Source organism: Scyliorhinus torazame, chromosome 21 (genome assembly GCF_047496885.1).
Source record: "Scyliorhinus torazame isolate Kashiwa2021f chromosome 21, sScyTor2.1, whole genome shotgun sequence".
Taxonomy (NCBI): Eukaryota; Metazoa; Chordata; class Chondrichthyes; order Carcharhiniformes; family Scyliorhinidae; genus Scyliorhinus; species Scyliorhinus torazame.
This window is the reverse complement of record NC_092727.1, coordinates 7,957,099-7,982,731: the sequence shown is the minus strand read 5'-3', so window position 1 is coordinate 7,982,731 and position 25,633 is coordinate 7,957,099. Positions and strand designations below refer to the sequence as shown.

The following is a 25,633-nucleotide window of genomic DNA, read 5'->3' as shown; positions in this document are numbered from 1 at the left end:
TGCAGGTGCAGCAGGCGGTAAAGAAGGCTAATGGTATGTTGGCCTTCATTGCGAGAGGTTTTGAGTATAGAAGCAGGGATGTGTTGCTGCAATTGTACAGGGCCTTGGTGAGGCCACACCTGGAGTATTGTGGGCAGTTATGGTCTCCTTCTCTGAGGAAGGATGTTCTTGTTCTCGAGGGAGAGCAGCGAAGGTTTACCAGACTGATTCCAGGGATGGCGGGACTGTCACATGAGGAGAGATTGACTAGGTTGGGATTGTTCTCGCTGGAGTTCAGAAAAATGAGGGGGGATCTCCTAGAGATTTATAAAATTCTAACAGGGCTAGACAGGGTAGATGCAGGGAAGATGTTACCAATGATGGGTGCGTCTAGAACCAGGGGTCACAGCCTGAGGATTCAGGGTAAACCATTTCGGACAGAGATAAGGAGTTTTCTTCACACAGAGAGTGGTGAGCCTGTGGAATTCATTGCCACAGGAAGTAGGTGATGCTAAAACTTTGAATGTATTCAAGAGGTGGCTGGATATAGCACTTGGGAGAATGGGATCAAAGGCTATGGGGGGAAAGCAGGATTAGGCTATTGAGTTGGATGATCAGCCATGATGGTGATGAATGGCGGAGCAGGCTCGAAGGGCCAAAAGGCCTCCTCCTGCTCCCATCCTCTATGTATCTATGTATGCAAATCGACTGCTGCGTTTCCCACATTGCAATAGTGGCTACACTTCAAGAGTACTTCATTGGCTGTAAAGCACTTAGGGGCTTCCTGAGAATATGAAAGGTGCTATAGAAATGCAAGTTTCTTTTCTTGTATGAGGCAATGCTCACATTGATGGAACATGGTGGAAAACTGAGACCTACAGACACTGTCTGATTCATAGGATCATAGAAACAGAGGAATTGGGAGCATAAATAGGCAATTCAGCTCTTCGAGCCTACTCCACCATTCAATCAGATCATGGCTGATCTCTTCCTGGTCTCAATTCCACCTCCCCTCCTGTTCCCCATATCCCTTTAACCCGTTTTTAAAATCAAAAATAACATCCCCCCAGCATCGCCCCCAATCCCCCCCAGCATCACCCCCAATCCCCCCCAGCATCACCCCCAATCCCCCCAGCATCACCCCCAATCCCCCCCAGCATCACCCCCAATCCCCCCAGCATCACCCCCAATCCCCCCCAGCATCACCCCCAATCCCCCCCAGCATCACCCCCAATCCCCCCAGCATCGCCCCCAATCCCCCCCAGCATCACCCCCAATCCCCCACCAGCATCGCCCCCAATCACCCCCAGCATCACCCCCAATCCCACCCCAGCATCGCTCCCAATCCCCCCCAGCATCACCCCCAATCCCCCCAAGCATCACCCCCAATCTCCCCAGCATCACCCCCAATCCCCCCCACCATCACCCCCAATCCCCCCCAGCATCACCCCCAATCCCCCCCAGCATCACCCCCAATCCCCCCATCATCGCCCCCAATCCCCCCCAGCATCACCCCCAATCCCCCCCCAGCATCGCCCCCAATCCCCCCCAGCATCACCCCCAATCCCACCCCAGCATCGCTCCCAATCCCCCCCAGCATCACCACCAATCCCCCCCAGCATCACCCCCAATCTCCCCAGCATCGCCCCCAATCCCCCCCAGCATCACCCCAGCATCGCCCCCAATCCCCCCCAGCACCACCCCCAATCCCCCCCAGCATCGCCCCCAATCCCCCCCAGCATCACCCCCAATCCCCCCAGCATCACCCCCAATCCCCCCAGCATCGCCCCCAATCCCGCCCAGCATCACCCCCAATCCCCCCCAGCATCACCCCCAATCCCCCCCAGCACCGCCCCCAATCCCCCCCAGCATCACCCCCAATCCCCCCCAGCAAACCCCCAGCATCACCCCCAATACCCCCCAGCATCGCCCCCAATCCCACCCAGCATTACCCCCAATCCCCCCCAGCATCACCCCCAATCCCCCCCCAGCATCACCCCCAATCCCCCCCAGCATCGCCCCCAATCTCCCCCAGCATCACCCCCAATACCCCCCAGCATCGCCCCCAATCCCACCCAGCATTACCCCCAATCCCCCCCAGCATCACCCCCAATCCCCCCCCAGCATCACCCCCAATCCCCCCCAGCATCACCCCCAATCCCCCCCAGCATCACCCCCAATCCCCCCCAGCATCACCCCCAATCCCCCCCAGCATCACCCCCAATCCCCCCCAGCATCACCCCCAATTCCCCCCAGCATCACCCCAATCCCCCCCAGCATCACCCCCAATGCCCCCCCAGCATCACCCCCAATTCCCCCCAGCATCACCCCCAATCCCCCCCAGCATCACCCCCAATCCCCCCCAGCATCACCCCCAATCCCCCCCAGCATCGCCCCCAATCCCCCCCAGCATCACCCCCAATCCCCCCCAGTATCGCCCCCAATCCCCCCCAGCATCACCCACAATCCCCCCCAGCATCACCCCCAATCCCCCCCAGCATCAACCCCAATCCCCTCCCAGCATCACCCCCAATCTCCCCAGCATCACCCCAACCCCCCCAGCATCGCCCCCAATTTCCCCGGCATCACCCCCAATCCCCCCCAGCATCACCCCCAATCCCCCCCAGCATCGCCCCCAATCTCCCCAGCATCACTCCCAAACCCCCCAGCATCACCCCCAATCCCCCCAGCATCACCCCCAATCCCCCCCAGCATCACCTCCAATCCCCCCCAGCATCACCCCCAATCCCCCCCAGCATCACCCCCAATCACCCCAGCATCACCCCCAATCCCCCCCAGCATCACCCCCAATCCCCCCCAGCATCACCCCCAATCCCCCCCAGCATCACCCCCAATCCCCTCAGCATCGCCCCCAATCCCCCCCAGCATCACCCCCAATCCCCCCCCAGCATCGCCCCCAATCCCCCCCAGCATCACCCCCAATACCCCCCAGCATCACCCCCAATCCCACCCCAGCATCGCCCCCAATCCCCCCCAGCATCACCCCCAATTCCCCCCAGCATCACCCCCAATCCCCCCCAGCATCATCCCCAATCCCCCCCAGCATCACCCCCAATTCCCCCCAGCATCACCCTCAATCCCCCCCAGCATCACCCCCAATCCCCCCCAGCATCACCCGCAATCTCCCCCAGCATCGCCCCCAATCCCCCCCAGCATCACCCCCAATCACCCCCCAGCACCCCCCCAGCATCACCCCCAATACCCCCCAGCATTGCCCCCAATCCCCCCCAGCATCACCCCCAATCCCCCCAGCACCACCCCCAATCCCCCCCAGCATCACCCCCATTCTCCCCAGCATCACCCCCAATCCCCCCCAGCATCGCCCCCAATCTCCCCAGCATCGCCCCCAATCCCCCCCAGCATCGCCCCATATCCCCCCAGCATCACCCCCAATCCCGCCCAGCATCACCCCCAATCCCCCCCAGCATCACCCCCAATCCCCCCAGCATCACCCCCAATCCCCCCCAGCATCACCCCCAATCCCCCCCAGCATCACCCCCAATCCCCCCCAGCATCACCCCCAATCCCCCCAGCATCGCCCCCAATCCCCCCCAGCATCACCCCCAATCCCCCCCCAGCATCGCCCCCAATCCCCCCCAGCATCACCCCCAATCCCACCCCAGCATCGCTCCCAATCCCCCCCAGCATCACCCCCAATCCCCCCCAGCATCACCCCCAATCCCCCCCAGCATCACCCCCAATCCCCCCCAGCATCACCCTCAATCCCCCCCAGCATCACCCCCAATCCCCCCCAGCATCACCCCCAATCCCCCCCAGCAACGCCCCCAATCCCCCCCAGCATCACCCCCAATCCCCCCAGCAACCCCCCAGCATCACCCCCAATACCCCCAGCATCGCCCCCAATCCCACCCAGCATTACCCCCAATCCCCCCAGCACCACCCCCAATCCCCCCCAGCATCGCCCCCAATCTCCCCAGCATCGCCCCCAATCCCCCCCAGCATCACCCCAGCATCGCCCCCAATCCCCCCCAGCACCACCCCCAATCCCCCCAGCATCGCCCCCAATCCCCCCCAGCATCACCCCCAATCCCCCCCAGCATCACCCCCAATCCCCCCCAGCATCGCCCCCAATCACCCCCAGCATCACCCCCAATCCCCCCCAGCATCACCCCCAATCCCCCCCAGCACCGCCCCCAATCCCCCCCAGCATCACCCCCAATCCCCCCCAGCAACCCCCCAGCATCACCCCCAATACCCCCCAGCATCGCCCCCAATCCCACCCAGCATTACCCCCAATCCCCCCCAGCATCACCCCCAATCCCCCCCAGCATCACCCCCAATCCCCCCCAGCATCGCCCCCAATCTCCCCCAGCATCACCCCCAATACACCCCAGCATCGCCCCAAATCCCACCCAGCATTACCCCCAATCCCCCCCAGCATCACCCCCAATCCCCCCCCAGCATCACCCCCAATCCCCCCCAGCATCACCCCCAATCCCCCCCAGCATCACCCCCAATCCTCCCCAGCATCACCCCCAATCCCCCCCAGCATCACCCCCAATCCCCCCCAGCATCACCACCAATCCCCCCCAGCATCACCCCCAATTCCCCCCAGCATCACCCCAATCCCCCCCCAGCATCACCCCCAATGCCCCCCCAGCATCACCCCCAATTCCCCCCAGCATCACCCCCAATCCTCCCCAGCATCGCCCCCAATCCCCCCCAGCATCACCCCCAATCCCCCCCAGCATCGCCCCCAATCCCCCCCAGCATCACCCCCAATGCCCCCCAGCATCGCCCCCAATCCCCCCCAGCATCACCCACAATCCCCCCCAGCATCACCCCCAATCCCCCCCAGCATCAACCCCAATCCCCTCCCAGCATCACCCACAATCTCCCCAGCATCACCCCAACCCCCCCAGCATCGCCCCCAATTTCCCCGGCATCACCCCCAATCCCCCCCAGCATCACCCCCAATCCCCCCAGCATCGCCCCCAATCTCCCCAGCATCACTCCCAATCCCCCCAGCATCACCCCCAATCCCCCCAGCATCACCCCCAATCCCCCCCAATCCCCCCCAGCATCACCCCCAATCCCCCCAGCATCGCCCCCAATCCCCCCCAGCATCACCCCCAATCCCCCCCCAGCATCGCCCCCAATCCCCCCCAGCATCACCCCCAATCCCACCCCAGCATCGCTCCCAATCCCCCCCAGCATCACCCCCAATCCCCCCCAGCATCACCCCCAATCCCCCCAGCATCACCCCCAATCCCCCCCAGCATCACCCTCAATCCCCCCCAGCATCACCCCCAATCGCCCCCAGCATCACCCCCAATCCCCCCCAGCAATGCCCCCAATCCCCCCCAGCATCACCCCCAATCCCCCCAGCAACCCCCCAGCATCACCCCCAATACCCCCAGCATCGCCCCCAATCCCACCCAGCATTACCCCCAATCCCCCCCAGCACCACCCCCAATCCCCCCCAGCATCGCCCCCAATCTCCCCAGCATCGCCCCCAATCCCCCCCAGCATCACCCCAGCATCGCCCCCAATCCCCCCCAGCACCACCCCCAATCCCCCCAGCATCGCCCCCAATCCCCCCCAGCATCACCCCCAATCCCCCCCAGCATCACCCCCAATCCCCCCCAGCATCGCCCCCAATCACCCCCAGCATCACCCCCAATCCCCCCCAGCATCACCCCCAATCCCCCCCAGCACCGCCCCCAATCCCCCCCAGCATCACCCCCAATCCCCCCCAGCAACCCCCCAGCATCACCCCCAATACCCCCCAGCATCGCCCCCAATCCCACCCAGCATTACCCCCAATCCCCCCCAGCATCACCCCCAATCCCCCCCAGCATCACCCACAATCCCCCCCAGCATCGCCCCCAATCTCCCCCAGCATCACCCCCAATACCCCCCAGCATCGCCCCCAATCCCACCCAGCATTACCCCCAATCCCCCCCAGCATCACCCCCAATCCCCCCCCAGCATCACCCCCAATCCCCCCCAGCATCACCCCCAATCCCCCCCAGCATCACCCCCAATCCTCCCCAGCATCACCCCCAATCCCCCCCAGCATCACCCCCAATCCCCCCCAGCATCACCACCAATCCCCCCCAGCATCACCCCCAATTCCCCCCAGCATCACCCCAATCCCCCCCAGCATCACCCCCAATGCCCCCCCAGCATCACCCCCAATTCCCCCCAGCATCACCCCCAATCCTCCCAGCATCGCCCCCAATCCCCCCCAGCATCACCCCCAATCCCCCCCAGCATCGCCCCCAATCCCCCCCAGCATCACCCCCAATGCCCCCCAGCATCGCCCCCAATCCCCCCCAGCATCACCCACAATCCCCCCCAGCATCACCCCCAATCCCCCCCAGCATCAACCCCAATCCCCTCCCAGCATCACCCCCAATCTCCCCAGCATCACCCCAACCCCCCCAGCATCGCCCCCAATTTCCCCGGCATCACCCCCAATCCCCCCCAGCATCACCCCCAATCCCCCCAGCATCGCCCCCAATCTCCCCAGCATCACTCCCAATCCCCCCAGCATCACCCCCAATCCCCCCAGCATCACCCCCAATCCCCCCCAGCATCACCTCCAATCCCCCCCAGCATCACCCCCAATCCCCCCCCAGCATCACCCCCAATCCCCCCAGCATCACCCCCAATCCCCCCCAGCATCACCCCCAATCCCCCCCAGCAACACCCCCAATCCCCCCCAGCATCACCCCCAATCCCCTCAGCATCGCCCCCAATCCCCCCCAGCATCACCCCCAATCCCCCCCCAGCATCGCCCCAATCCCCCCCAGCATCACCCCCAATACCCCCCAGCATCACCCCCAATCCCACCCCAGCATCGCCCCCAATCCCCCCCAGCATCACCCCCAATCCCCCCCAGCATCACCCCCAATCCCCCCCAGCACCCCCCCAGCATCACCCCCAATACCCCCCAGCATCGCCCCCAATCCCCCCCAGCATCACCCCCAATCCCCCCAGCACCACCCCAAATCCCCCTCAGCATCACCCCCATTCTCCCCAGCATCACCCCCAATCCCCCCCAGCATCGCCCCCAATCTCCCCAGCATCGCCCCCAATCCCCCCCAGCATCGCCCCCAATCCCCCCAGCATCACCCCCAATCCCCCCAGCATCACCCCCAATCCCCCCCAGCATCACCCCCAATCCCCCCAGCATCACCCCCAATCCCCCCAGCATCACCCCCAATCCCCCCCAGCATCACCCCCAATCCCCCCAGCATCGCACCCAATCCCCCCCAGCATCACCCCCAATCCCCCCCAGCATCGCCCCCAATCCCCCCAGCATTACCCCCAATCCCCCCCAGCATCACCCCCAATCCCCCCCAGCATCACCCCCAATCCCCCCCAGCATCACCCCCAATCCCCCCCCAGCATCACCCCAATCCCCCCCCCAGCATCACCCCCAATCCCCCCCAGCATCACCCCCAATCCCCCCCAGCATCACCCCCAATCCCCCCCAGCATCACCCCCAATCCCCCCCAGCATCACCCCCAATCCCCCCCAGCATCACCCCCAATCTCCCCAGCATCACCCCAACCCCCCCCAGCATCGCCCCCAATTTCCCCGGCATCACCCCCAATCCCCCCCCAGCATCACCCCCAATCCCCCCCAGCATCACCCCCAATCCCCCCCAGCATCCCCCCAATCCCCCCCAGCATCACCCCAATCCCCCCAGCACCGCCCCCAATCCCCCCCAGCATCACCCCCAATCCCCCCCAGCATCACCCCCAGTACCCCCCAGCATCACCCCCAATCCCCCCCAGCATCCCCCCCAGCATCACCCCCAATCCCCCCCAGCACTCTTTCTTGAAACCATTTAATGATTCCAATTCCACCGCACTATGAGGCAGCGAGTTCCACAAATTCACCACCCTCTGCGAGAAGTAGTTCCTCCTCACCTCAGTTCTTAATCTACCGCCTCTCAACCTCTATCCGTGACCTCTCGTTCTAGATTGCCCCACAAGGGAAAACATTTGGTCTACGTTTACTTTATCAATCCCTTTCAGTATTTTATACACCTCGATCAGATCCCCGCTCATCCTTCTAAACTCCAGCGAGTATAAACCCAAATTGTTTAATCTCTCCTCACACGTCAACCCTCCGGAATCAATCTGGTGAACCTCCTAGCCATTTCGCCAAAAACTATTTTGTTTTAAGTGTTTAACTTCAATTTAAAGAAAGAAAGTTTTAAACTTTAATGTCAGGAAAGGAAGACTTGCATTTATATAGTGCCTTTCAGAATCTCAGGCGATTCCAAGGGGCTTTTCAGCCAATGAAGTGTTTTCAAAGTGCAGTTACTTTTGCAATCTGGGCAATATAGCAGCACTGCAGGCTGAACCATAGAACATAGAACAATACAGCGCAGTACAGGCCCTTCGGCCCACGATGTTGCACCGAAACAAAAGCCATCTAACCTACACTATGCCATTATCATCCATATGTTTATCCAATAAACTTTTAAATGCCCTCAATGTTGGCGAGTTCACCACTGTAGCAGGTAGGGCATTCCACGGCCTCACTACTCTTTGCGTAAAGAACCTACCTCTGACCTCTGTCCTATATCTATTACCCCTCAGTTTAAAGTTATGTCCCCTCGTGCCAGCCATATCCATCCGCGGGAGAAGGCTCTCACTGTCCACCCTATCCAACCCCCTGATCATTTTGTATGCCTCTATTAAGTCTCCTCTTAACCTTCTTCTCTCCAACGAAAACAACCTCAAGTCCATCAGCCTTTCCTCATAAGATTTTCCCTCCATACCAGGCAACGTCCTGGTAAATCTCCTCTGCACCCGCTCCAAAGCCTCCACGTCCTTCCTATAATGCGGTGACCAGAACTGTACGCAATACTCCAAATGCGGCTGTACCAGAATTCTGTACAGCTGCAACATGACCTCCCGACTCCGGAACTCAATCCCTCTACCAATAAAGGCTAACACTCCATAGGCCTTCTTCACAACCCTATCAACCTGGGTGGCAACTTTCAGGGATCTATGTACATGGACACCTAGATCCCTCTGCTCATCCACACTTTCAAGAACTTTACCATTAGCCAAATATTCCGCATTCCTGTTATTCCTTCCAAAGTGAATCACCTCACACTTCTCTACATTAAACTCCATTTGCCACCTCTCAGCCCAGCTCTGCAGCTTATCTATATCCCTCTGTAACCTGCTACATCCTTCCACACTATCGACAACACCACCGACTTTAGTATCGTCTGCAAATTTACTCACCCACCCTTCTGCGCCTTCCTCTAGGTCATTGATAAAAATGACAAACAGCAACGGCCCCAGAACAGATCCTTGTGGTACTCCACTTGTGACTGTACTCCATTCTGAACATTTCCCATCAACCACCACCCTCTGTCTTCTTTCAGCCAGCCAATTTCTGATCCACATCTCTAAATCACCCTCAATCCCCAGCCTCCGTATTTTTTGCAATAGCCTACCGTGGGGAACCTTATCAAACGCTTTGCTGAAATCCATATACACCACATCAACTGCTCTACCCTCGTCTACCTGTTCAGTCACCTTCTCAAAGAACTCAATAAGGTTTGTGAGGCATGACCTACCCTTCACAAAGCCATGCTGACTATCCCTGATCATATTATTCCTATCTAGATGATTATAAATCTTGTCTCTTATAATCCCCTCCAAGACTTTACCCACTACAGACGTGAGGCTCACCAGTCTATAGTTGCCGGGGTTGTCTCTGCTCCCCTTTTTGAACAAAGGGACCACATTTGCTGTCCTCCAGTCCTCTGACACTATTCCTGTAGCCAATGATGACATAAAAATCAAAGCCAAAGGTCCAGCAATCTCTTCCCTGGCCTCCCAGAGAATCCTAGGATAAATCCCATCAGGTCCCGGGGACTTATCTATTTTCAGCCTGTCCAGAATTGCCAACACCTCTTCCCTACGTACCTCAATGCCATCTATTCTATTAGCCTGGGGCTCAGCATTCTCCTCCACAACATTATCTTTTTCCTGAGTGAATACTGGCGAAAAATATTCATTTAATATCTCGCCTATCTCTTCAGACTCCACACACAATTTCCCATCCCTGTCCTTGACTGGTCCTACTCTTTCCCTAGTCATTCGCTTATTCCTGACATACCTATAGAAAGCTTTTGGGTTTTCCTTGATCCTTCCTGCCAAATACTTCTCATGTCCCCTCCTTGCTCGTCTTAGCTCTCTCTTTAGATCCTTCCTCGCTACCTTGTAACTATCCATCGCCCCAACCGAAACTTCACACTTCATCTTCACATAGGCCTCCTTCTTCCTCTTAACAAGAGATTCCACTTCCTTGGTAAACCACGGTTCCCTCGCTCGACGCCTTCCTCCCTGTCTGACCGGTACATACTTATCAAGAACACGCAGTAGCTGATCCTTGAACAAGCCCCACTTATCCAGTGTGCCCAACACTTGCAGCCTACTTCTCCACCTTATCCCCCCCAAGTCACGTCTAATGGCATCATAATTGCCCTTCCCCCAGCTATAACTCTTGCCCTGCGGTGTATACTTATCCCTTTCCATCATTAACGTAAACGTCACCGAATTGTGGTCACTGTCCCCAAAGTGCTCTCCTACCTCCAAATCCAACACCTGGCCTGGTTCATTACCCAAAACCAAATCCAACGTGGCCTCGCCTCTTGTTGGCCTGTCAACATATTGTTTCAGGAAACCCTCCTGCACACACTGTACAAAAAACGACCCATCTATTGTACTCGAACTATATCTTTTCCAGTCAATATTTGGAAAGTTAAAGTTTCCCATAATAACTACCCTGTTACTTTCGCTCATATCCAGAATCATCTTCGCCATCCTTTCCTCTACATCCCTAGAACTATTAGGAGGCCTATAAAAAACTCCCAACAGGGTGACCTCTCCTTTCCTGTTTCTAACTTCAGCCCATACTACCTCGGAAGAAGAGTCCCCATCTAGCATCCTCTCCGCCACCGTAATACTGCTCTTGACTAGCAGCGCCACACCTCCCCCTCTTTTGCCTCCTTCTCTGAGCTTATTAAAACACCTAAACCCCGGAACCTGCAACATCCATTCCTGTCCCTGCTTTATCCATGTCTCCGAAATGGCCACAGCATCGAAGTCCCAGGTACCAACCCATGCTGCCAGTTCCCCTACCTTGTTTTGTATACTCCTGGCATTGAAGTAGACACACTTCAAACCACCTACCTGAACACTGGCCCCCTCCTGCGACGTCAAATCTGTGCTCCTGACCTCTATACTCTCATTCTCCCTTACCCTAAAACTACAATCCAGGTTCCCATGCCCCTGCTGCATTAGTTTAAACCCCCCCAAAGAGCACTAACAAATCTCCCCCCCAGGATATTTGTGCCCCTCAGGTGAGGCTCTCCCCATAGTGAGAGCTTTCCACCCAGTGCTATGGCATGCTGCTGAAAAGTGAGGCATGTTGTCAAAGTTTTTTGCCTTGCACTCATCAGGAAAAATGGAAGAATGCCAAATTTCAAAGAAAGTTAGCCTGGGAAGCCTATAGTTAGTTCCCTGTTGCTTTCTGGCCAATCAGAGTCAGAATCCAAGATTCAGGGGCCCACTAGATGCTCCATCCATTCTGGGAGAGTTGGGAAAATTTAATCTCATGCTGTCAGGGGAGCCAATGGTCTGATCAATTCTCTCAAACTGTGGCGCCTTTCCTCAATCTCTGCTCCAACTAGGTCACATAGCTAATTTACAGCAGCCAAGTCACAAACAGCGCCAATGCACTTTCTCCGAAATAGAGACTGACGTCAGGAGGAACCCAGAGCTGAAGAATTTAATTTACTTTTGTAATCTTGGTATTACAGAACTTGAATATTGCTGAAAAGAGAGACATGTTGCTGAAGTTTTTCAGCTTGCACTCATCTGGACAAATGCAAGAATACCAAATTTCAAACAATCGCAACAACATCTTGGCCATTCAGAGTTGAACTGTCAACCGGTCAATGCCCATTCCCCCTGTAGTCATTTTGAAATTTAGTATTCCTGTGCTTGTTCTGATAAGTGCAAGACAAAAAGTTTCAACAACATGTCCCTCGTTTCAGCCATATTAATATTTTAAATAGGGTAAATCCCTGTTGATTGTTTCATGTTGTTTTATGCTCAGTCCGTCCTTCCTTTCCCTCTGTATTGTCTACTCCACCTGTTAGCCCTCTCTCTGAGAAAGATCCTCCTTCTTGCCCTTTGCTTTGTTGCACAATACAGATTCCGCACTGGAGCTGAACAAACAGAAGAAAGCCCCTGCTCCTTTCAATATTCCGCTAAAAACTAAAAAGCCGAAAGAAAAGGTGAGATTTAAACTTTCATCCTAGCATTTTAATTCTACCTTACTTCAAGGACAACTCCAGCACATTTTGGTGTCTGTGTGTTCTCCTAGGTAAATGTCATTCTGGTGACATTAAAAACGAGGCCACTGCTTTGAATCTTTTGATTGCATTTGCCCGAGATGCTTCTGGAGGCTGCAGATATCAGGTATTCTTTTTATAGGCTGTCCTGTGCCAGATGAATTGCACAACAGGTATCCACGAGCTTACCTTCATGTCAAGGCCTGAAAGTCTTCTGTTCTACCTTTCCCTGGTTAGATTTTACAATTTTGAGTTTTCAGTGTAGAGTATCATGTGCTGAGAGTATGTTCTGCAAAGGTCAGTGTGCTATATTTGTGGCCTCGCAATTTTCTGTGTTAAAATTAATACAGCAAACCAAGCAGGTTCACAAGCCAGGTATTCCTAAACTGAACACCTGCATTTCCAGTGTGCACTTTGTTATGCAAAGTTCTGTCCCAAGAACCTAAAATTGTAAAACTTACTCAGCTACCCACCCTTATCCCTTCTCAATTCTCATTCCCCCACTTTAAAAAAAATTATGTTCTAGGCCTGCCACACGTGGATCCCTGACTGAAGAGGACACCTCAATATCAGTATTTTCAATAATGACTCAATAGAAAATATGCATGCAAAGCCAATTGTTAATTCTCCTTGAAGTTCCACCCAGTGCTATAGCAGAGAGGTCAGTGACTAGGGGGCGTAGGTTTAAAGTGATTGGTAGAAGATTAGAGAGGAGATGAGGGGGGGGGGGGGGGGGGGAATTACCCAGAGGGAACTCACTGCCTGAAAGGATGCTGGAGGGAAAAACTATCAACCTTTTTAAAAGCTCTCATAAAACGCAGGGGCTATGGACGAAATATTTTTTACAGTGGGATTAGGCAGGGTGGCTCATTTCATACCCACTGCAGGACGATGGCCTTAGTGGCCTCTTTCTGCGCTGTAGACTTTCAATGATCATATTATTATTTTCGAAATGTGCAGGATAACTCTCAGATCATTTGTCATCATGGAAGTCCATAGTTAATCCATCATCCCTTATGACTAGGACGTCTCCTGTCCAAATTCCCTTTGTCACACCTGTGGGTCAATATCTAACACTGATCATGCCTGTCAACATTCAACGTGGAGACCCTGGGTGGACCTTTCCCCAAAAATGACAAAGTGTGATTTTGGGCGCGGAAATCATTGCAAACGTTTTGGCTGTTTCCAAGGCTGATTCCCATCAAAGCCTTGCCGCATTTAGTCATTCTTTTGGAAGGGGGCATGATTTGCATTGGCATTGAGAGGGATGGGGCCTATATCGGTGGGCGCCCTGCCCTCAATGTGACAGGAAAGGCCCCCCACCCAACATCACTGGCATTGGGCCTTCAGTGCCGCCCCCACCCCGCCACCATCCTCTCCGGCATCAACTCTCTCCCCTCCCCCCACCCAAAGCCCATTTCAGGCCCCGCCCCTTGGAAGTGCCAACCTGGCACTGCCCCTTGGCACCCTGGCAGTGCAAAACTGGCAGTACCAACCTGAAATGAAAATCGCTTATTGTCACAAGTAGGCTTCAATGAAGTTACTGTGAAAAGCCCCTAGTCGCCACATTCCGGCGCCTGTTCGGGGAGGCCGGTACGGGAATTGAACCCGTGCTGCTGGCCTGCCTGGGTCTGCTTTCAAAGCCAGCGATTTAGCCCAGTGTGCTAGACCAGCCCCAGTACCAACCTGCCAGTTCCCCCAGGGTGCCAGGGAGCAGTGCCAATGCCATGTCCCCGACCACCCAGGACAGTTATGTCCTCAGAGACCCCCGGCGTGGTCATCGCGCGGGTCTCCGGTGCTGGAGACCATGAACAATTCCCCCGCTTCACGTTGCACTGGCGGGTAGGAGAATAGCAGGAGCCGGGAGATTCCAGTTTAAAGCTGATTCTGAATATGTTAACGCTGCTTTTAATAAGCTAATCTGCTACCTTTTTAAATTATACATTTAGAGTACCCAATCATTTTTTTCTCAATTAAGGGACAATTTAGCGTGTTCAATCCACCTACCCTGCACATCTTTGGGTTGTGGAGGCGAAACCTATGCAGACAGGGGGAGAACGTGCAAACTCCACACGGACAGTAACCCGGGCCCGCGGCGCCTTCAGGCAGTAGCGCTAACCACTGCGCCACCGTGCCGCCTCTGCACTTTTACCATTCCTGGCACCTGTTTAGGATGTCCCAAATGTTTTGAGTGAGAGATGGATACATCAGCCAATCAGCATCCAGTTCATGCAAACAGAAAAGCGATAATACCCAATAATCTGCTTTCGGGATCACACAGCAGAGCAAAAACTCACTGTGCCTTTCATAACATCAGGAGGGCGCAAAATACTTTACAATCAATGAAATGCTTGGATACTGGACAGCCAATTTGTGAAGATTAAGCTCCCACACACATCAGTGATACTGATCAGATAATCTGTTGAAATGATATTAGTTGTGGGGATAAATATTGACTGGGAGACCAGGAAGGACATTCCTCCTCTAGGTCGGAATAGTGCCGTGGAATCGTTTCTATCCAATCCGAGATGGATAACCTCCAGTCTGGATACCAATGACTCTGGCAGTGGAATACTCCATCAGTACCACACAGTACCTCTCAGCCAAGGATACAATGCACTGGCGGCTGTGGCTGAGTTTTACATTTCACTGAACCGCGTTATAAACTGACCTATCTGACAACCCACTGTCTGCAATACCCTCCACCAAAGTGAAAACTGTCCGCAAAATATTCCAGGCTTCAGAGGCCTCACCCCTGTATGTTTTACCTGAATGATTTTCTGTGATCTTTTCATTTGCCCAGCTGTGTATCTGTTTGCTTTGTCCATGATTACATCATCTAGAGTCGCTTCTTCACACTCGTGGATATCCTGGGGGTAAGAATATTTTTTTTAATGTTAATTTCATATCAGGTGCTTCACAGAATATCTTCTTGAAGCATCCCCACCTCACAATCATAAGGTTATGGGTTCAAATCCCACTCGCTCCAGAGACTTGAACACAGCATCTAGTCTGCAGTCCCAGCGCAGTATAGAAGGAGTGCTGAATTGTCGTAGGTGCTGTTTTTCAGATAAGACTAAGACATAAAACCAAGAGCCCAACAGGTCACATGCCACTCTTCTTTCAAATGCGACAGTTCTCTGACAGTGCAGCACTCCCTCAGCACCGCACTGAAGTGTCAGTGTGATGCTGCACTTTCAGAAACTTCATCAGTGAACAGTGAGGGATTTATTTACAAGTAATCTTCAAGAGCAGTAGCATGTTTGCAGCTAATTCCAAAATACCTCTGCCGAGGAGAACTCCTCCCCCTGGGCGGTTCCCCACTCTGAGTCCTGATTGGTCACCCAGGTCAGGTGACTCTTACCTTTACAGTTCTGTGGAAGAGTCACATTGGACTCGCAACCTTACCTCTCTGCTTCTCTGCCCACAGCTGCTTCCAGACCTGTTGAGCTTATCCAGCAATTTTCTGTTATTATGACCCTTACTCTGCTGTGTTTCCCTTAAGGGGACAATCATCGTTGTCAGCCTAGATTTTGAACTCAAATTGTGACATGAAGCTTGATCTCATAATCCTGTGATTACCAGTGACCACATAGCTGCTCCTTTTGGCCGAACAGAATAAATTGGCCACATAGACATCTGGCCTGATGTACTGGGCGGGATTCTTTGTTCCAGAGACTAAGTGTTCCTACCAGTGGAGAATTGGGACTGTGTCCCTCTGGCACTGGAAGGTAGAATTCACAGATCTTTGTTATGCAAGATAATGCACAGTGGCGAACACACAGGGCGGGATACTCTGATCGTGAAGCTAACTGTTGATGCCGTCGGAAACACCATCGCGTTTCCCGACGGCGTCAACATGGCCTCAGGATCAGCAATTCTGGCCCCTACCGGGGGCCAGCACGACACTGGAGCGGCCCACACTGCTCCAGCTGCTGATCCCGACGTCTACTGGGCACCACGGGGTCCGCACATGCGCAGTGGCACCGGCGCCAACGCTCGCATGCGCAGTGGCTCCCTTCTCTGTGCCGGCCCCGATGCAACATGGCGTAGGGCTACAGGGGCCGGCGCGGAAAAAAGGAGGCCCCCAGCCCGAGAGGCCGGCCTGCCGATCAGTGGGCCCCGATCACGGGCCAGGCCACGACGGAGGCCCCCCCCCCCCCCCGGGGTCGAACCACCCCTCCCCCACCACGGGCCGCCCCGGACCCTTCCAGGCCGAGGTCCCGCCGGCTAACAGCGGATTAGAACAGCGCCGGCGGGACTCGGGTTTTTTTTTACGGCCGCTCGGGCCGAGAATCGCCGGGGGGGGGGGGGGGGGGCGTAGAGCAGCCCCTGACCGGTGCCAATGGCGCTGATTCTCCGCTCTGCGGAAAATCGCATCCCGCCGTCGGGGTGGCGAAGCGCGATTTGCGGCAAGCACGGCGATTCTCGGGCCCGGCCCCGGGCTCGGAGAAACCTGCCCCCAGTATTCCAGCACTATCTGGTGTCAGCCACCATTTTGATGGGGCGCCCCAGTCTCAGCGTCCAGAGAAGGCCTCCGCCCTCCCACAATGGAAATGTTGACCACCCCCCTCCCTTGCTGACAGAGGGAGCACCTTCAATCCCTCATCAAGGAGGAGCATCCTCCCCCCCCACCATGGGAATAATGGATCATCACCCCCCCCCCCCCCCCACCACCACGCATGCATGAGGGTGGCCCAACCCCGCCAGGCTGCCTCCACAGCCCCACACCCAGCCTGCCCCTTCAGTCACTGCCCCCTGGCACCAAAGCACCACAATACTACACCCTGGTAGTGGCACCCTAGCCTGGCACAATGGGCCCCAAGGGAGTCAATGGGATCATCCCATTGCTGACTGCCACTGCCAGGCTGAAGAGGGAGTGTCCCTCAACTGTCCTGGGGTTGTGCTGGCTCAGCTTATGGGTAACGGGCTGGTCCAGGAATCTCCCCCAAGATGGGGGTCCTGTGTCTAGACTGCCCCTTCCAGCCTTGGGCAACCTGAAGATCACTCTTGTCATGGTGATCTCCGGCAGTCCTCTGCTCAAAATCATCACCCTTGTCTGACCTGTTTAAACTCTGAAGTGGCCTCTCACTCTGAACTGCTCTGCCTGACAGCTGATGAGCAGGTCGGACAGTTCATTAAAGATTCAAGCCAGGAAGAAATTCCCTTACCTCAGAGGGGGGATTGGGGGATGGGGGTGTGGGTTTGGCGGGGGGAGGGGGGGGCGGGGGGGGGGGGGGTTGTTTTATTTTGATATTGTTGGGGTTGTTTTTGTTTCTGTTTAGTATGGTGAAAATGATGAAAATATGGTGAATAAAAACATATATTTTAAATCTTTCCCTTCACGCTTGAATGCATCCAAAGTACCATGCATTGATACTAACCACAATGTTTATAAAGACTCTTGTTATGATTGACAGATGCAGACCACTTCAAAGCAGTTAAGTTGTTTCACTTCCTCTTTTCTACCCGCAGAAAACTGCCTACTCCGGAGTCAGACTGTTACCAACAGGCCGAGCCCATCCAACCCCCTGTCCCTTGGGGTACTCCGCCTCTTAAGTCTGGCAGCAGCAGAGGGGCACATGAGCAATCGGCTAACCCCATAGAAGGCTGGTGGGTGATCCTTTAAAATTATGAAGAGGCTTGATAAGGTGGGGAGAGAGAATATTTTTGTATTTGTAGAGGAACACGCAGACACGCATGCAGGCACACACAGAAATACACACACATGCATGCATACACACACACACATACACACAAGCGCATATGCATACACGCACACAAACACACACACACACATGCACGCAAACACACACATGCATACACACAAACACACACGCACATGCAAACACGCACGCACATGCGCGCAGTTACTCTATTTGAAGTGGGCCTTGACACCTCTTCAGGTGTGATATTCCATCACCTCCCAGGAAGGTCTGGCAGTATAATCCACATCGTAATTTTCCTGAAAATATCAACAGCATCAACGATCTTTTGGCCAATGTCTTTACTAATTTCCTTAAAGAACAAGTCTTCCGCAAAATGTTCGCTAGACAGTTGGGAAACTGCAGCACACTGTCATGACATATAGGAGCAGGAGTGGAACACCTGGCGTTCCGGGTCTGCTCTGCCGTTCAACAGGACCATGGCTTCAACTCCACTCCCCGTCCACTCCCCATTCCCCTTGCATTCCTGAGAGACCACAAATCTGCCTGTCCCAGCGGTAAGTGCGTTCACAGCCCTCTGGGTAGAGAATTCCAATGATTCACAACCCTTTGAGTGAAGAAATCTCTTCTCATCTCAGTCCTCAATTATCGGTCGCTGATCCGGAGAGTTGTAGATTCCTCGACCAGCGAAAGCAACATTTCAGTGTCTGCCCCGGTAACAGAGCATTAGGGAAATTTCAGTCGAGTTTTGGCACAGGAGGTGGCAAATAATTGTCTCCATTTTCTGTTGAGGTGGTTGGTAGGCAGACGGCAAATGTTCAACAGTGTCAGAATATGGAACATTCTAGCATAAGTGACTAATGAAACAATGTCTGGAAAGGCAATTGGATAAACATTGAAAAAAAGGAATTGGTTCAATATCAGAAAAGGGGCAATGTGCAGGATTATGGGGAGGAGGCATGGGGTGAACTGTTCATTCAGAGACCAGCACAGAGCTAATGGGACGAATGACCCCCTTTCTGTGCTGGAACAATTGTGTGATTCCCGTGTTGTAATGCTATGACCTCATATTCACCTCCACAAAGGCCCTCAGAAATGTCTCTTTTCATGATTCTACTGGCTGGTTCAATTGGCTTGTGAGGAATGCGTTCTCGGTGTCAATGTTCCACTGTTAACAGTGAAGCAGGTTAATGGTTAAATTGTCTGCTGTGCTAGCTCGGACAAAAACCCACGTGCACACCCTCGCCCTGGTTACACAAGCCTGTCGGTCATTAACAAGCCACACCGGGTTAATGCTTTCCCATGTTAAAAAAAACAACAACTCGTTGACGGAGATCCTGTAAGCCAGCTGCCTGTACTTCGCGCAAGAAACAGAAAAAAAAAGCCTCAAACCATATGTGCAGAGAAAATGGAAAACATATAAACGTTATCCCCTTGATGTTCAACATTTCAGATCACAGCTGTTACATCTCCCACCCACCCCCAAGCCCATTCCCACTCTGCCAGCTCTCTACAGCGCACAGGGGTGGACTGACAACCGACCGTTGCCAAGCTCAGCTGCCATGGCAACAACAGCAACACTCCTCGCAACAGTTCTAATGACGGGATTTGATAATGGAAGCAATTATCAGCAGGGGCCACCAGGGACTATTGGAGTGAGGGACTTGGGAAGGGGGGGGAGCACAGATTTCCAACACTTCCCTCCCTGCTCCCTATTGAAACACAACCACACTGTCGTTAATTCAATTATTTTCTGTTAACTCCTTCTAGTTTTCTGTGACTCATCATTCCAATTAACAAGATGCACCGAGCACTCGGAAGCAGAAAGAAGGATCTTGCATTCATTTAGCACCCTTGGACTTCCCAATTCACTTTACTGCTTTTGGAAGTGTGGTCCCTGCTGTAATGTACGAAACATGGCAGCCATCACGAGAACATCAAGATTCCACAAACAGGAATGTGATCATCTGATTTTTTTTTTTTAGTGATGTTGATTGAAGGATAAATATTGGCCAGGATACTGGGGCTGCCCCCTATTCTCTTCTTCGATGGGATCTCTTACGTTCACCTGACAGGGCAGACGGGGCCTCGATTTCACATCTTGATGGGTGTGGCCCCAGCGAAAGGTATAAATAAAAGTCCATCCTGTTTCAGATAGGGTCTTGGGGTTTGGCGGGGAGCGGGGGGACAGAGGGGAGTGCAGATGGGCAGTGGGTTAGAAGGCAAAGGTTAATTCTGCAGGACTCCAGCCCAACGGTGACAGGGTGGAGAGACGGATTGGGCAGGACTGTGGTTCCATCCCTGGGGGAACGAGCTTACAGCCACACGCTGTCATGGTGCACATACAGGGAATAGTCACGAAGGCAAGGTACCAGAGGATGGCTAAAAGACATGGCACCACTTTTAGGAAAGGGTTGGAGGTGATCTACAGGGAGATAATTGAAAGATATTGTAGTTGCAAACTGCCCAAGGGCAGGTCCTCTCCACGCCTCGTGGTCCTGTTTGTAGAAGTCCCTTATTTCAATTTCAAGCTGTCTAACATCATCACTCCCTTTCTCTCTATTGATTAACATCCCTCTAATCTTCCATGCATCGTCTCCTTCAGCAAGTCCTCATGCTTTAGAATGTGGCCATTCCAAATGTAATATTCCGCATGGGACTATGTGGTGGGGATGCTTGTCTTCCCTTGCTTCTTGCGGAGTAGGAGCTCCCTTGCTTCTTGCGGAGTAGGAGCTCCCCTGCAAGGGGCAGGGTGTTTCAATTAGGCCCCATACATAAGGTCGGCCGGTAAAGCACCGACGAGAGAGGAACCCGGTAGGGATCTACTGAATAGTGTAAATAAAACTTTGTTCTTACTTAACTCCGCGTGGACTCCCCCGTCCTTATTAAACCAACCTTGAAATGTTCTACTTTGAAATAATGGCCAGGAATTTATGTGGTGCTATTGGATGCACGGCCAACCTGTACTAGCGCAAAATCTTCTGGAAATGTCAGGCAGCCATCCCATCGTCTTAGCGACATCACGCCATAACACGGTCGGTGGGCACATTTCCGACTGCCACGCATGTCCACCGACAATTCAAGTTCCGATTAAGCCAATTAAAGCCCGAATTGACTGGGACTTTTAGTGTTCTTTTACACTTTGCGTACGGACCAATCGACCAGGAAACCTCTACGGGTTTGCAACATTGTTGATCCAGGGCAGCATAAAATTCCCAGAGGATGTTTGAAGGTTGGGAGGTTTGGGGTGCTGCTGTCAGTTGTTGCATTGGTGATAGTTTGTGGTATTTTTCTGTGTGCAAATATTCTTTGAATAATACTGCAGCTCCACAACATTGGGGGAGCTCACTTTAACCCGCCTGCACCCTCCCTTGGCTTGGCACCCGTCCTCTTCCCCCACCCCCCCTCACCCCACCCCCCCATGTCCCACCCCCCGGCAATGCCGAGCACGTTTCAGGCTAGCCTCCAGGGCGAACGCGCAATGGAGAGCGAGGGCGGGTTTCACTTCCGGTCCCACCGGCTGCATTCGCCCGACGAGGCAACAATTCAGGCCAATGTCAGCCGTAGGCCTCTGCATTTCAATCTTCTTGTACAGCTCAGTGTCACGCAACCTGGGAGCTTCAAACCACAAGATTTAAACTGCACAGTTCTGAGGCTAGAAATATCCGACGACAGATTTAATCCAGTTTGAAGAACATTTCGAATCAATAGGAATTGAGATCAGATACGATAATCACTTTGGAAAAGCAAACTCCCGCCAGATAAAGAAATCTTATCAAATGAGCTGTGGAATGTTCACATTGCTGCCCTGTGCAATGACAATAACAAGAACAATCTGCATTCGTATTGCACCTTTAACGTGATGAAACATCCCAAGCTGCTGCACAGGAACATTTTCAACCAGATTTTACCCTGGGCCACACACACAGATATTAAGGCAGGTGATCAAAAACGTGACCAAAGAAGAAGGCTGTGTGTGCAGAAGTGGAGGGCAAGTGAGAGGAGAGGTTTAGGGAATTCTTCAGGGTTGGCAGCTGAAGGCACAGCTACCAGGGATGGAGCGATTAAAATCAGGGATGAGACAAATAAGACCATAAGGTGTAGGAGGAGAAGTGGGCCATTCAGCCCATAGACCCTGCTCTCCCATTCAATGAGATCATGACTGATCCAGATGTGAAAATCCTCAACTCCACTTTCCCGCCTTATCCCCTTAACCCTCGATTCCCTCACTGATTAAACACCTGTCTATCTCAGCCTTGAACATACTTAACAACCCAGCCTCTACGGTAAAGAATTCCACAGATTCACTACCCTCTGAGAGAAGAAAATCCTCCTCATCTCTGCCGTAAGGGGACAGGAGGCTAGAGCACCGATACCTCGGCGAGTTGTGGGGCTAGAAGAGGTTTCAGAGATACGGAGCGCCAGGGCCATGGAGGAATGACAAAGATGGGAATTAAAAATTAAGCATTGCTGGACAAGGCGCCACTCGGACAATGATCACAGAGACAATTTCAATCAACTGAAAGAGAAAAGTTCTGGAAGTGATGGAAAGACACAAAGTCTGTCTTTCAGCCATTCACCCATTGGGAAGCCGAGTTGCTCCTGTGTTAGCGGAAAGCTAATGCTCGCTGTTGTATCTATATTAATTACCGGTGAGTACCCAGATGTCTAGACATTTCACACGGTGCCACACTGCAGCCAACGCCATTCACTTATTTTCAAATAAATTAGAAGCTGTGCTATTCCTCAGAGATAGGATCAGAATGGTTCTTCAAAGAGAAGCTTTAGACAGTTTACTTTCAGAGAGACGCTTAATTCTCATCACACAAACCATTCATCCTTCAAAGCATCAAGAAAAGAGATTTGAAGGAACTCAATATTTTACAAACACCTATGCACACACACACACCTATGCAAACACACACACCTATACACACACACACACCTATGCACACACACACACCTATGCACACACACACACCTATACACACACACACCTATGCACACACACATACCTATGCACACACACACACCTATGCACACACACATACCTATACACACACACACCTATGCACACACACATACCTATGCACACACACACCTATGCACACACACACACCTATGCACACACACACACCTATACACACACACACCTATGCACACACACACCTATGCACACACACACACCTATGCACACACACACACCTATACACACACACACCTATGCACACACACATACCTATGCACACACACACCTATGCACACACACACACCTATGCACACACACATACCTATGCACACACACACACACACCTATGCACACACACATACCTATGCACACACACACACCTATACACACACACACCTATGCACACACACATACCTATACACACACACACCTATGCACACACACACACCTATACACACACACCTATGCACACACACATACCTATGCACACACACACACCTATGCACACACACACACCTATGCACACACACACACCTATGCACACACACACACCTATGCACACACACACACCTATGCACACACACACACCTATACACACACACACCTATACACACACACACACCTATGCACACACACACCTATGCACACACACATACCTATGCACACACACACACCTATACACACACACACACCTATACACACACACACCTATGCACACACACACACCTATACACACACACACACCTATGCACACACACACCTATACACACACACACCTATGCACACACACACACCTATACACACACACCTATGCACACACACATACCTATGCACACACACACACCTATGCACACACACACCTATGCACGCACACACACCTATGCACACACACATACCTATGCACTCACGCACACCTATGCACACACACACTCCAATGCATGCATGTACACCTAAACACACACATCTACACTACTACGCACGCACATACACCTACACAGACACAACACACCTATGCTCACACACAGGCACACACATTCCTATGCGCACACACACCTACGTATACACGCAAAGACCCACACACAGATACGCATGCTCCTACGTGAATACCCACAACTATACATATACGCACTCCTTTTTTTTCTTTTAAAAAAAATTTAGATTACCCAATTATTTTTTTTCCAATTAAGGGGCAATTTAGCGTGACCAATCCACCTATTCTGCACATCTTTGCATTGTGGGGGTGAGACCCACGTAGACACGGGGAGAATGTGCAAACTCCACACGGACAGTGACCTGGGGCCAGGATCGAACCCGGGTCCTCAGCGCCGTGGGGCAGCAGTGCTAACCACTGCGCCACCGTGCTGCCCTACACATACACACTCCTAAGTGCACAAGCGCACCTACGCACACATACACAGAAACACACACTCCTTCACATGCACACACACCTACCCACTCACACACTCCTATGCGTGCACACACACACAGGCACACACACCTACACACACATACACACCTACACACACATACAGGCAGGCAGCACACACACACACACACAGTCCTACACCTACACATGCCCAATGCAGACAAACACACTCCACGCACTCCAACATTCACACACACATATACAAGTCCTCGATATATAAACACACACACACACACACATATATTCACAGAGTCCTAGATACACACACAGTTCCTCACCCTACAACACTGTAAATGACAACAGGAACAATCACTTACACAATGAGCTTCCTCAGTAAACAGAAATTCTGATGTTGGGAGCCAAAGACACAGTTGCACGAATCCCAATTTGACACAGATTAAAGTAGCAGATGTCCCCCTGGGGGTTTAGGGGAAGGGAAGGTAACACAAAGGCACTGGCGGCTCTGCAGAAGAAAAGCATGAAATGACTTGTCCTTTGGAGATAAAAGATTTCAATCACAGTCTGTGAACATGTTTGAGCTGATCAATTTATTCATGCAGGTTCACACGGGCTCAAACCCAAAAATGTGAAAAATGTCCCGCAATCTAATACATTAACATTCTGGAATCTGGCCTGCTAACAACTTGTTAAAAAAGGTCATAGCCCAACTGTAATAGAAAGTGAATCCTGCAATATACGTAAATGCCTGAAGTAGACCCACTGTTTATAAATAATATTTACTGAAGTCGGAGTTTAGCTTCCTGATATTTCTAGCGAAATCTGCAATTGTGGTTCCATGACCAGAACACAAGGTGGGATTTTGCAGTGTGTTGAAGGTCCCAGCTTTTACATGCACTGTAACCGAGTGGAGTTGGGAATGTTGGGGAGGCAGGGCAGCACAGTGGTTAGCACTGTTGCTTCATAGGGCCAGGGTCCCAGGTTCGACTCCCGCTTGCGTAACTGTCTGTGCGGAGTCTGCACGTTCTCCCCCGTGTCTGCGTGGGTTTCCTCCGGGTCCTCTGGTTTCCTCCCACAAGTCTCAAAAGACGTGCTTGTTAGGTGAATTGGACATCCTCCGTGCAGCTGAACAGGCGCCGGAATGTGGCGACTAGGGGCTTTTCACAGTAACTTCATTGCAGTGTTAATGTAAGCCGATTTGTGACAATAATAAAGATTATTATTATAATGATCCCATAAGACCATAAGAC

General features: G+C 53.1%; 1 protein-coding gene across 25 annotated transcripts in view; it reads right to left on the bottom strand.

The window, feature by feature from the left end:
• The window catches only part of phldb1b (pleckstrin homology-like domain, family B, member 1b), a 405,781-nt gene that overhangs the window by 264,061 nt on the left and 116,087 nt on the right, over positions 1-25,633 (bottom strand). For 24 of the 25 annotated variants that reach the window (XM_072486416.1, XM_072486401.1, XM_072486409.1 and 21 more), the window contains exon 2: positions 15,133-15,234. In XM_072486416.1, the coding sequence (XP_072342517.1) occupies positions 15,133-15,192 (60 nt within the window). In that variant the 5' untranslated portion in view covers positions 15,193-15,234. Of the gene's footprint in view, positions 1-15,132; positions 15,235-24,742; positions 24,895-25,633 lie in introns of those variants that run through there. The other variant, XM_072486415.1, reaches the window with a different exon arrangement.